Source organism: Lissotriton vulgaris, chromosome 4_1, assembly GCF_964263255.1.
Source record: "Lissotriton vulgaris chromosome 4_1, aLisVul1.2, whole genome shotgun sequence".
NCBI lineage: Eukaryota > Metazoa > Chordata > Amphibia > Caudata > Salamandridae > Lissotriton > Lissotriton vulgaris.
Window position 1 is genome coordinate 994,733,018 of NC_141691.1, and position 14,481 is coordinate 994,747,498.

Sequence of the window (14,481 nt, forward strand, 5' to 3'; positions counted from 1 at the left end):
TACTCAATGACATCCATTACATCACACATGGCAATTTACATTACAATTACTCACCAGTGGCTTTTGGGTCCTTGAAACGATCCACGTCACCCTGCGTGATGGGTCGCCGACCATCTGTGAGTGAACCAAATAAAATATGTGTCATTGCATGGCATCCAGAGACGTTACATAAACATGAGGAACAACTTTTCAGTCACAGGAAATGCTATGTCACTTTGTAGGGGATTCACACATTGTACTAATGACTCTGTGCACTTTGATTGGCATGCACACATGGGCTTGCTAATGCAGTGGTGGCCAAACATAACATAACCACAGTCATACATGCACATAACAGTTGGGTTATGCCATTTATAAGCACCATGTCCACACAGGCATCATGTGTACGTTGTACTGCGTATGATGGTAACTATGCATTTAGTAAGAGGCTGATACACAGTCCTTTGGGATGCCAAACACTCTGGAGCTGTCAAACTCACACATTGCATAATCACCTGGCAAGGATATCTACACATGACCCATGTACAGGGGCCGTGTAGATACAGCCCTGCTGCTCATTGATTTGGGAAAACAGAACAGGTTGGCTGGACAGGAAAATTAACAAGAAAATTCTACAGACACGCAGTCAATATGTACCACGTGACCACTGGATTTATATTCCAAACAAATTTATTTTCTTTTTTACTGAGATTGTCAAAGTTTCAAAAACACAGGCGCAAACAAAAAACCATCAGAACAGTGAGTTCATGTATACAGTATCTACAAATATACAAATTTACAAATGTACAGTACTTACAACAACGAGTCAAATGAAGCAAATAATAACACACCAAAGAACAGTAAAACATACAGTGATCCAAATGAATTGCAGTTATATACAGTGCAAAATTAGTGAATGAAACAGAAGAGAGAACCAGTCCTTAGAACTATGAAACCAGGGGAGAGGGGGGATAGATGGAAAGGAGTGCCTGCCTGTCTACCAAAACCTGTGGTCAAGTATTTATATGGGGTTGCACTGCTAGGGTCCAAAGTAATAAGGTGAATTATATCCTAGCGGCACCCTTTGAGATTGCCACAGGGTGGGAGTGTCGACGCGTTTCGAACCTAGATGTTGTAGGTTCTCTTCAGGACAGGGACTGGGGACGGTAAATCTGTAAAGATATACGGAGTTGGTGTCAGAATTGTATATCATAGTACTATAACGGTCTACTCTGACTCCAAAAGAAAAAGAAATGATTACCTGCACAGGGGCACAGAAGTTGCGGTAGTGTGGGTAAATCTCAGTGAGCAGTCAATTCTGAAAGAACATACAAAAAAGTACTGGACACATACTGGACACACACACATCATCCTGCACACAGTCGCTGCTCACATCTCTTTGACTTACTACAGCCGTGATGGGCTCATAAATGCAAACATCCTCTGTGCCTTGGCACCCTTACTGGCATGTGGTCATTCAGCATCACATAGTAATGTGACTACAAGTGACACACAGAAAACCTCTGTCCCACATCTGGTCTGCATACTGCAAATATGTGTTCACACCTCAACGAGAACGTGACTACTCACTCCAACTGTCAAATCATGGAGCCATACAAATAGGGACATTAGCATTGACTACTCACACACCTACTGTACTGTAGCACACCAGGGGACAGTATTACAGGTAATGGTGCATCCCACCAAATCAGCATGGAGGCAAGAGTAAATGTGCACCATGGTCCAACTCACATGGTGAGCCGCATGTCCCATGCTGCGCACCATGCTGCTAAAATGGCACATATACATCAGGCATCTGTGCTGTAAATGCAGTGCATTGCAGGAGTTGTGAAGCATGTGGGGCGTAGCTCCAGCAATGCTCTTGTTGGCCCAATCTTGTCAATGCTGCGTCAATCCTCATTCCTGCTTCAGGCAGGCCCAGAGTTAAGACACAGCATTGCCATGAAAGTGAATGACTGAAACCTGAAATATTTCACTCTGTCACTTTACAGAGGTGTTCCTGTGTATGAATGCCCTCCCCTGCGCCAGAACGCACCCTAAAGGTGCATAACTTTAGAAAGTGACGATTCTCCCAGAATTGTGATATTGTACATACCCTGCACCATGGCGCTACTTTCGCGTTGCCGCTTAGTCACATACGTAATGCAACTGCGCCGCCAAATAACCCCAAGAGGCATGTAAATCTGCTAAAATGTGCCGGGAAGTGGGAGTCCAAATTAATCTTAATTGAAGCAAATCATGTGCAAATCACATAGGGACAGATGTATCAACATTCCCTTTTGCGATTACTAAATAGCGATTTTTAAGGATTCGCTAATTTGAAATTGCAAAATGGTAAAAATGTAGGAAATTGCTTATTGTTAGCGATCCATCAACATTCCTAAATTGTGATTAGCAAATTGCTAATCTCAAATTTCCCATTCATTTCTATGGGCCAGGAGGCCCATAGGAATTAATGGGAAAGTTTGCAATTACCAATTTGCTAATAGCAAATTGAGAATTTTTCCAATGGTGCAGGGGTGTCAAAAGAACACCCTGCGGCACCTGTGAAAATGACATGTGTGCACATATGGCGCACATACATGCCCTAAGGGCATGTATGAGCGTCACATGGCAGCTTTTGATGGAAAAAAAAGAGCACATTTAGAACAAATAGCGCTACTTACCACCAACTAGAAGTAGGTGGTAATTTGTGAATCCTAAATGGCAATTTGGAATGTTATTTGCCCTGATACATAGCATGTAAGGAATTGCTAAAGTATCTATTCCTCAAATGCTATCGCTAAATAAGGAAAGGAAAATTTTGCAATTCCTTACTTTGCACAAATAATGTCAAATAATTACCATTTACCCAATAAGGGTTCGCTGACGCCGCAAATCAGCTAATGTCTTCGTTAGCAAACTATTTTTGCGTTGATACATATGGCCCATAGGGAAATGACATTGTCATCAACACCTTGTCACAGTATCACAGTAACGAGTCAGCATGTACACTCCATACACACATGTCACACACGTAACTCAATTACATTACATTTGAACATGAAAGTGAAACAATGGCTTTTGGACTTACCACCCTGTATGCCTGGCATCACTCCGGTGTAATCCAGGAGGTCGGCCTCCCGCGCAGTCATGTCCTGCCAGCGGTGCTTCCACTGGTGCACAGAGCGTGCTATCTTAAAGTAGTGCTCCATTTGGAGCCTCACACGCTCCCAGCGCACATTCCGTGCCCCCACAGCATACCCCTGCAGGATCCGCCCCCCGGCCTCCAACATATTTGGCAGATAAAATTTTATCAGCCATAAAAAAAACCCTAATGCCTCCTCACTCATCCTCCCTGACCTCCCAACAGCAGGCATCTCCCTGACCCCGTAACCCACTTAAAACTAATAAATAATAACCCACTTAACAAACTCTCTCTAAAAATATACAAACTAACCCCTAAATAAACTGTACAAAACAGAGGACACTAGACACACAAACTGTGTACAATACAACAAATACAACTAACAGACACTGCAGACAAACCAGAGGACAGTAGACACACAAACTGTATAATATACAACAAAAAGTACAAACAGACACTTCAGACAGGACAGAGCACGCAGCACCACTCTCCAAAACCAACTTCCAACACACTAACCACCATACACCTCCTCCACTCAGCCTATGCACCAGTAAGTGCAGAAAAGAGAAAGTGAAAGTAAAAACCACACCCATGTGACAGGAAGCAGTAATACACCACTTCCTGTGTTTGCTGCTAAAAATTCCGAGTTAGCAACAAAATTATAGGCGTTAGCGACGAAAATCGTGCCATTAAACGTCGCTATGGTAGTTATATACAAAACCGATCGAAATGCGACCCGTTTTTTGTATTTACGACGAAAATATACTCGCTAAATGTCGCTAAGCGATATAATAATTATTTATGATTCCTAAATTAATAACACCATGCATTTCAAAGAAAAAATATAATTAAATACAAGAAAATATAGGGAAAATTTTGACTATATTTTTAATCCCACCAAAATATTTTTTTTAATCATTAATAGGTGTAAACATAAATTACAAGATTAATCTTAACATAAAATCAAATCTACACAAGAGATAGGGGTCAGGGAACGTGATCATGCACAGATTTCCTACAGGAAAAATATTTACAATTAATGCTACAATGCTGTTTCATCATGGTTCTGTAGAAAAGTATGGAAGGACGTTCAATGATTCACTTCCAAATGCATTTAAATAGACGTTACTGGTCAAAGTCTTTGCTTTGCCTCTACATGTCAAGCATAGCGTAGAAAGATGACATACCATCTTGCAGACGTAGAAAGGCAACACACAATAGGGGAGATCAGAACACCACAAACCATACATCATGGTGCAGATTTATAAGTTCCTTGCATCCCTGAAAATCAGCATCAGCTTAACATTTTGTGCGGCTGCTGTAGCGCAATCCATGTGCAGCATATGTGGTGCAAAGGATGCTCAATGCTGTGGCATATCCCCAAGGTCTTGCCTCATGAAGAGAGGTGTACTGTCATTAAGGGCTGCCACCGGGGGTGGCACAAATGCACAGGAGATAGTGTACTGGCGTTGCTACGCGTCATTCCATTGGCTGATGTAATTTAGAATGATACCAGCCACTCACTCTTGGACCAATGCTGCCTCCTATCCCTGCACTTGCTTTCAGCATGCGTGATGCTTCATGCAGGGCGGTTGTGGGGTCACATGGTGCTTCCATTGATATCCGTGTGCAAATGTACATGTCTTGGGCCTCTGATGGCGCAGGCTGGCACAGGTCTAGTGTGTGATTGCAGCCTATGCCTTATGTATATCCCATGGTTGCTTCATTTGCTCTGGGCTCTTACTGCCTTTGTACCTCCTGAGGATGTTGATGTTCCGGTCACACTGTGTCATGGTGGTGTGTAATGCCATATGTGTGCGTTCCCACCAATTGCACACGATTTGTGGATCCTGCTGCAGGTTGGACTGGCTTGAGCCTCCTATGTGGGGAGGCATTGAGATTGGTCGGGGTGGGTCTGACTCCCTACATTGTGTTTGGCAGTGGGGCCTTGCTGCCAGGCCTGGACTGACCGTTGCGGGCACCGGGCAATCCCCCGGTGCGCCGCAAGGGTAGGGGCCGGTTATGGGCCCCTGGGGTCCCTATTACCTACAGGGCCGTTTATGCAGCAGAGCTGCAAGCTCGTCCCTGTAACGAAGTCGGACGAAAACCGGACCCGGCAAGGAGCTCTGTTGCACCCCCAACCTCCCCAGGGGGGACAGCCGAGCACTTTGCCGTGGCGGGTTTTGGTTCCCAGTCCGGCCCTGTTTGCTGCGGCTTGCCGGAGATCCCTTGTTGTTTCACATCTGTCTCTGGGTGTCTGCTCTGCTTGTCGGGTGGCTGTGGTGTGTCTGGACCTCCTTGCGTTGGCCTGCCCTCCAACTATGGGTGAGTTTGGACCTGGGTTTGGTAGCCCTTAGCCCCTCTGGTTCCATGCCAGTCATGTGGTCATTTTACCAGGAGTGCTGTCCAACACGGGGTGTGTCCGCATTAGAATCCGGGGTGTGTTTAGGATTACGTGGTGTTTGGCTTCAACTAGGGTTGGGCTTTGTCCTCCCTGCAAGCTCTGTGTGTGGCCGGATGGCCCTTTGGCGGTTTGTGGGTTGAGCATGTGAGCCCCTTGTTGTCCAGATGGACCTTGAGTTAAATCCTCCTGGGGCAGGTATTTTTATTCCTTTGCACATTGTCACAGTATATGGTTCTAATATTGTTCTGTTGTGTACCTCTTACTGATGTATATGTGCAGGTGCTCAGTTTTGCGTTTGTGCACACTCTGGAGGTGTGCCTCCTTCATGCTGTGCCTTTGTTGTAGGGTGGTTATCCCTTTTGGTTCCCTTTGGCCTGGCTGGTCATTATCTGTGGTCTTCTGTGCCTACTCTCCATCAGTGGCTGTGTTGGCTGTGGGTCCTGTGTTTGGGCTTGTGGTGTGTTGTTACATGGGCCGTTTGGAGGTTGCTTGCGTTGGGTGTGGCAGATCATTGTGCTTGCATCTGGAGGAAATCCCTGGCCATGTTGTGCATGGATGCCGTTGGGTGTTCTCAGCACACTCTAATGTCATGTGGACATAGAGTGATGTGTGGGACTGTGTTTCCTGGCTTTGGGTACGCAGTGTTGTTTAACGCTTGGGTAACTTGCTGCTTGTGCTACTTCAGTCTGTTTTGCTACTGTGTGAATCCAAATCTTGTTTAGCTATCTGCACAATAGTAAGGACTGGTACGTGGAGGGCTATGACTCCGAGTGATGTTCATTTGCATAGAGTCACCCGACAATACTACTCCCCCACCTGCATATGTCTACACCCTGCACATACAACCACTAGCACCTGCACATGGCTGACTTGCACTTGCAAAAACACTTCAACAATGCCACACATTTACGGCATAGATGGCTCACACATTCTGTCATTTTAGGGCCCAGGCTGCACAACACGTAATACGCTTCACATCCATGCTGGCTGTGGCGTTCTGCACAATTACTGTGGCATCCCTGCAGACATGCAAGGAGCCAACAGGTATTGGAATACTGCACCTTATTATCAGACACTGTGGGCCATAGGAGACATGTAGTACGCCATAACGTAATGCAGGCAACCATGGAATGGCCATTGTGGCTAGCTGGACACATAGCTACTCCCCTATTGGAATACTGATTTTAGAATGGGTGGTAGGTTTGCAGTAAGTCATCATTACACCAGGACATGTATCAGCCTTCCATTACTCAGTCCACACTAAGGATGTGGCTGGTGCGTCCAGATAGGTATCTTTCATCCAAATGCCATACAGCATGAACCAAAAGCAGAAGTAAGATGAGCCACCCACTAAGGGGGAGGTGATGTCAGTCACAGTATTGTGTGGAATCATGAGCATATGAGATGAAGTCCCACAAGGTATGCCAGATAGCCAGTGTAAACATGCATCACAGTCCAAATAATCAAGCATGGTGTCAAGATACACTCCACACTCATTAGGCTATTTCCTAGTGCTAAGGCAGAGCCATTTTGGTATGTCCCATAGAAGATAGGGCACTGTGAGACGACCATGTACCACTACTACTTCTCACGTGAAATCTCCTCTTATAATTTGCCATTTGTCAAACACAGGTCCTTTCCTCTAAACAAGTATGATCAGACAATGTCATGCTGTATGAAGGTGTAATGATCAAATGTATAATTGTTTGTGACAAACAGTGATGTAATTCATCTCCCATGTCACATTGCAAAGGGCGAGACAGCACCTCCTGAAGAGCAACCTGGACAGGCACTCACTGATGACCCGGATGTCTACGCTACAATCAACATCGACGACCTCCAACTCCTACTCAATGACATTGCCTCCCCAGCCTCCGGTGCAGGGCAACCCAGTAGCCCTAGGCAGAGCTCACCCCCTGCTCACACCAATGAGCAGCAGGCATCCACCACCCCAGCCACTTCCCTGGGGCCAGATCCAAAGGCACGTGCATTCCAACAGCGGATCATAGAGCTCCAGGAACGGTTGGGGGATAGGGTGGAGGTAGGCTTCCAGCTCATGGCAGCTGAACTCGCAGGCCTTCGTGGGTGTCTTACTGACACCCAGGGCCCATTCCATGCTCTCTACCAGTCCATGGCTGACATTGCTGGAGTAATGATCCAGAGGCAACATGCTTTGTCTCCTCAGGTTGGTTCCAGCAATGTCAGCAAGGAACTTGACAACATCAGGATGATCCTGGAGAGCATGGAGCGGATGCAGGCCCAACATCTGGCTGCCAGGGCTGAACACATGCGCCAGGTTACTGGGATTTACACCGCCCTGCACCTTCTTGTCGCCTCCTTGCTGCCACAGGGTTTGGTGCAGATGGATGCTGCAGCAGCCTCCACATCCTCAGCTCCAACACCAGGAGTGTCAGTGCCTCACATGGCTGCTGCCACAACACCCACTGACACCTGTGAGGCACATGACACCGATGATTATGGAGATGAGGATGACTGCGAAATTCTGCTGAGGAGGAAGCGGTAGTATCCCTCTGTACCAATGCCCCAGTTTCTTTTGTTTTGCTGCACTCTGAATCGTGCCACCCATGAACTTCTTTCACTCACTTTCACTGTCCCCCGGAACATTCTTGGACCCCCCATGGACTGCCATATGAACCCATGCCTTGCCACTTCAACCAGCCTGTGGAGTGAACTATGCCTCTTCCCTTGGACCTGATAACATCTATAGTCTCTGTCTGGCCATCCAACGGGCACCCTCTGCACAAGCCCTATATGCTCACCACGTGTATATACTGTAAATAAATTATTATTTTCCCTTTCATATGTGTATTGGTCAAATGTTGCAAAGGTAATAACTTTCTTTTTAGGATCCGGAGACTGATACCTTAGGAATGTACGGCAATGTCAATACGAGCAGTGTACATGTTGATACTGATCCAGAGATGATGTAGAATAATGTAGATATGTGTAAACATGTGGTGCCACCAATGCAATGCTATGACATTGTCACAATGTAAATGGGCCATCAGGTAAGGTCATCAATTGGGACATGCCAGTGCGCAGTGATTTGCTAAATGTGATAGGAGAACGCCCCCTGGTCCATGTTTGGATGCAGCAAGGCAAGCACTACTGTCCTCATGCCTAGTAGGCCATGCACTGATACATACCACTGGTTGACCTCCATATTGGCATCAAACATTAGAAAGGGTACACACAGTCTGAATAAATAATAGTTCCACTACTGCATACACTGAGTATTCCCTGCCCTCACACTGTTATGTGTGTAGTATGTGAATCATGAGTCTCTGGCCCTGAGGTGCAATGAGCATGCCTTTCATCAACATCAATTTTGGGGAAGGGCTGCAGCAGGTGTGTAGTTGGGCCACAACTTACCAACATGGGCAGCAGCTCTGCATCCTACATGTGTAGGTACAAGTAGGAAGGTAGCTCCGGGCAGCCCCAAGCACGTCTGTACTATTTGTACACTTAGCCACCACACATGCCTCGTCATGTTGGCATATGCCCACATGTGGTCCATGAGTGATGATAGCCTCGTCTTACATGTGCTACTCCCCCATGGTGGACACGTGACATAGGCCCATCACTTACTGTAAACTTCGCGGTGTGTGCACCTGCATGTGTAATGTCAGATGTAGATGTTACGATGTCACGTAGTGGTTGAAATGCAATGACAGATGTGTCTAACTGGTATCTATGAATGACCCAGGGGTCAGTGTGTATCCACATATACTTGTCTGTCCAGCTGTAGGAGGTGTCTTCACCCAGCCATGTAAAATGTTTAGGATGTTGCTGTCATGCATGTCTTGGTGATGGTTATGGTCCATCCGTTCTGCAAAGTATCTGCTCAGCATAGTGATGTTTGGCCTTGTGGATCTGTAGGTGGTAGTTGTTTCCAGGCTGATGTCTTGTGACAGACATACTAATGTTGTACCCACATTAGACGCAACATCAACTTGTTACTCAAATTAGTCCCATTACTTTTAAAGTGGTCTAAATTATAGGCCCTTTCCCCTGTCCATATGGCGCCACTTTTCACCGCCCATAGCAACATTTTGGGCCATTACATGTCCTATTTGCTGCTCTAATCACATTCCACACATGCATCTTTGAGGCATATGTTCAGGGACCTCATTGACAGTATGGCCATCTGTGCAGATATGTACTTGACATAATACGTCAACAATGAGCTTGGTAATATTCAGGATATGTATCTTATATGGCCCCTGGTTATTTATACGGCACATCTTGTGCGTGCTTCCATGGGAAAAAACAACTGGCTGGTAATCAGGAACATTGTACACATCTTAAGGGTCAGTTTACTGCTGCTACGACAGACATGGTTTGGACAAGTGTCTTGATGATTGGCACCATTGTGTATTGGGATGTTGCAATGACTATTGGCATCATGCACACCATTTCACACACTCCTGATTTGTGTGATTAACACAACATACCCAATCCATTATACATGGATTAGGGAAATGGAGTCAGAATAGGAATGTCATCCTCATCACAAACAGTACCCTAGATTGCTAGTATTTGAACCATGTGACACAACCATTTGACATAGTGTAGCCTACATAGTACCTTGACACGTAGAGTTTCATACATTTGACACAGTGCAGGGCATAACTGTACTGCGTACACATTCCCAGCCTCCATTGATAATGGTCTCATCTGACCACTCATTGGGACACGTAACAGTTTGATGGGTACAGTGTCCATGGCAGACAGTAACACATAAAGATGTTATTTTTTTTGACAATTTTATTTCACAGACAACACGTGACTGACTCAAGCAAAATAATTGTTGATGATGCGGTTCCTCCGTGCAAGTCCAGCAGCATTTGGTGTGGGGTGTACAGCACCAGCCTCTTCTTCTTCCTCATCTTCATCAGGTGGTTCTGGCACTTGGATCCATGGTGCTTTGGTACGGACACATATGTTGTGCAACGCACAACATGCCAGGATCATTTTTTTCACTAATTCGGGACTGTACAGCAGGCTGCCACCTGAGATATCCAAGCACCGAAACCTGGACTTCAAGACACCAAATGTCCGCTCTACAATGGACCTTGTGCGTATATGTGCCGCATTGTACTGTCTCTGGCCAGGGGTGGTGGGGTTACGTACTGGTGTCCTCATCCATGCTCCCAGTGCATATCCTTGGTCCCCTGTGACATACAAGGGAAAGCGGAATTAGTCATTGGTTGTGCTGGATGTGTTGTTGATGTGCATGGATTTGTGTGTTGGGATGGATGTCATGTTGTATATCAAGTTGCCCATGTGTTTAAGCAGAAGGCTGTAGTGCATGTTAGCATGTGATTAAGGCTCACTGCTGTGACTCCATCCAACATCATTTTAGTGTGCAGAGGAGTTGCATGTGTGGCTCTTTTCCCATCTGCCACAGACAGTGATCAACCTACTGCACTGTAATTTACCTTAGCTATATAGGTGGCATGACTACACACAACACACACTTGACCTACTGTGCGCCAGCATTCAGCAATCCTGCTGCAGAACACAACGCATGCTTCTCATGGTCATGGTCTGCAACAAATCACCAGTCAGCTACCCGTTACATGCATGGACCATTGGGGCCTTGTTAGGTTCAACGACGACATCAACTCCAGCATGTGCAACACCATCCACAACCTGTACTGTGTGCTCCTACCTGTCCTGGACTCAAAACTAAATGACATGAGTGCTCATCCGACATGATATATGTAGCAATATCACATCTCTTATGTTTAAAATCTTTTAGTAATAAGACTTTTTATTATTCTTAAATACATACTAAACAAAACGAAGGGGCCTTAATGAATTCAGCCAATCCACTTTCCAAGTTAAGACTGGACAAGTATGCAATCAGTAATAAAGCATATTAACCCCCCTCAGTTTGGATGCTATTATGCCTCATTGACCATCAACTCCCATCCCCCCACCCCGGCCGCTGGTGCAGTAGTGTAAAATCTATGTGTTGCAAAATCACAACTGATGTGTGTCATGTACCAATGAGTCAGCGTACGCTCTATAGTCTTGTTCTCTATAACCTCCTATGTTGCGGGAGCCTCTCACTGTGCTAGTCCCTCTCTATCCGAATGGAGCTACTCATGCATGTCCCACCCCCACTGAGGACTCAGGACTGCTACCCTCCTCCCTGTCTATTATCCAGAGTCCCGCCACCAGGGCCTCCCATGCACGTGAAGCTTCAGGCACTTTTTCTTAATGGGAGCTATGCGCCAGCTGCATTCTGATGGAGCTCTCACTCCCCGCCCATTTGAGTATCGCTGCCTTCCACCTAACAAAGCTGGGGCCAGCCGCTGCCTTCCAATGTGACGTATGTCCCTCTTGGCGGGAATGATGCCTAAATCCACAAACTTACTAGTCATGTCATTTGATTATTGTGTGTGGTAACCAGTGCATCCTCAGCTCCACTACTGAGAGACGGTCCAAGAGCCCTTCCATTGATGCCGATGGTGCCGTCTGCGCTGTGCCAACCTCCTGAAGTGTAGCTTCCGACGGTTTTACTGGGTCAGCGATTTTTGATTGGTCTGCACGCAGTAGGCCTAATACATGTATGTCAGCATTGGTGAAATGTAGACAAGTAAACTTCATATGGTGGACACAGCAACAATGACATGACACAGTTGATTACGTTCACACAACTGGCTAGAGACCAGTCCTTCGACAAGCTGAATATTCTAAACATTAGCTTCCATGATTCTGTATGCAACACCATACACAAGGGACACAAGGCGACGTGAGATGCACATTGCAAAGACGTTGCTTGTTAATTATTCCAGCCCTGTAATCCTCAATGCTGTACCTGGTGGCTAGGGGTTTACAAGTTTGGATCATGTGCGACAAGGAGGGATGGTCTGGCTATGTCTTCGGGACTTGATTGCACATGCTAAATGTGATAGAGTGCCATGCAAAGATGTTGAGGATGTGTATCCACACTCAACATCATTGATGGAAATTACACTGCATGTTTCCTGAGTTGCAACAGCAGTGGGCCAGGATCTCACATGACGTCATTGGCTGTAGGTATTCATTTATCTACATTGAGGGACACTTAGCAAAATGTTCCTCATCCCAGATTATCTGTACATACACTTAGTAGGATTTGGGAATACAGGGGTACCATTATTGTGTGACGTGCTCATGGTACAGCACGTGAAGCAAATTGGACATTGCTCACACACAACAAGCACTCCACTTCCAGGTAGCATTCTTCACTGACATGACTACCATGGAAAGGTTTTTGCTCGTGCCCATTTCCATGGTCCTACCAACATAGTGACACTTTTCACATGCCATGTCTACTTGTAACACCATGCATGACCAATCAAACAATGGCCCACAGGCAGTGGGATGACAAGCACATTTTGTTGCGGTTTACATGGTTGTGAAAGCATGTTGGTTCCAGACATTGACATTGCCTACAGACGACTATACATCTGCTTAACATTGGCACACAATGAGTTGGCACCATGGTTCACTGACAATGCCAGGGCAGCTATGATGTCTACACACAAAAACAACGTGTACTCACAGTAGGTACTGCCAATGGAGCAAGCACTGACATTGCCATGTGAGAAGGGTTGTTTCAAGTTCCATACATTTGTATGTCTACTACCTTTGTGGCCAGACACAGTATGCATACAACTGGGTATTACCACATGCCTTTCCGCCTCATGTAGCCGTAGTAGACAGGGATGCATGTCCTACCCCACTATTGAGCGTACTCACACATGTGAACAGTCATACACAAAAAACAGGTATGAAGACAATAGACACCACTATAGCAGTGTGTCACGCAATTGCTAAGCAGAATAAAGTAACTTCATATGCACCTGCACTCCCCCTGCCATGTGACGCAGCACTGTCCGTTACACAGGATTAGGGTCCTTTGCGGTCTCTCCGTGAGGTTAGCATTGTGCAGATGGGGGACTTATTTCCTGAAGGGCACAACATGACAGACAATGACTTAGGCTATATCCATACGCCCTCTCCCCTTTGTCACTATTCCTGCTTTTGCCTACAGCGGCCTATACACGATCAATACCCAGACTCCCCCCTCAGAACCACCAACACTACAGGCCCTGCAGTTGCTCCCTGTCTTTCCCTCAATGAAGTAAATAATTTCCTACCTTTAGTAGGCGGTGCAGGAGACGGGCAGGGGGACAGACAAAGGCTTACACAAATGGAATACCGTATTGTATCAGCCTGTTTCTGAGGAGGAGTGGGTGAACGTCAATCAAATGTATTTGTAGAGTGGGCTACTCACCCATTAGGGTCTCAAGGTGGTGGGAGGAGGGGGAGCCACTACTGCTCCAAGAGCAAGGTCTTGAGTTGATTCCTGAAGGAGAGAAGGTCCTGTGTCAGCCGTCGGTGGGTGGGGAGGGAGTTCAATATCTTGGCTGCCAGGTAGGAGGAGCATCTTCCTCCGGCGGTGGCTAAGCAATTTTGTAGGACGGTGGCAAAGGCCAGGCTGGCAGATCGGAGCTGGCGTGTGGGTGTGTAGAATGTGAGACGGCTGTTGAGGTATTTGGGGCACATGTGGTGGAGAGACTTGTGTGCGTGGGTGAGGAGTCTGAACCTGATCCTCTTGCTGACGGGTAGGCAGTACAGGTCTCACAGATGGGCAGAGATGTGGCTGTGATGGAGGATGTCCAAGATGACTCGTGCACAAGCGTTCGGTATGGGCTTTAGTTTTGTCAGGAGTTTGGCTGTGGTTCCAGCATGGAGGGTGTTCCCGAGGGCCTGGGTGACCATCTACCGGAAGATATTTTTGAGCTTGTGCAGGGTGTTGAAACAGGATGACATGACGGCGTTGACTTGCTTAGTCATCATGAGGGAGGAGTCCAGGATGACGCACAGGTTGCGTGCATGGCCCGTGGGCTTGGGGGCGGACCTGTAGCAG

General features: G+C 46.5%; 1 protein-coding gene across 1 annotated transcript in view; it reads right to left on the reverse strand.

Annotated features, from left to right (window-relative positions):
* The window catches only part of LOC147722796 (uncharacterized), a 45,132-nt gene that overhangs the window by 10,128 nt on the left and 20,523 nt on the right, over nucleotides 1-14,481 (reverse strand). The window contains exon 2 of the mRNA XM_086967384.1: nucleotides 51-114. Coding sequence (XP_086823510.1) covers nucleotides 51-114 — 64 coding nt within the window. The remainder of the gene's footprint in view (nucleotides 1-50; nucleotides 115-14,481) is intronic.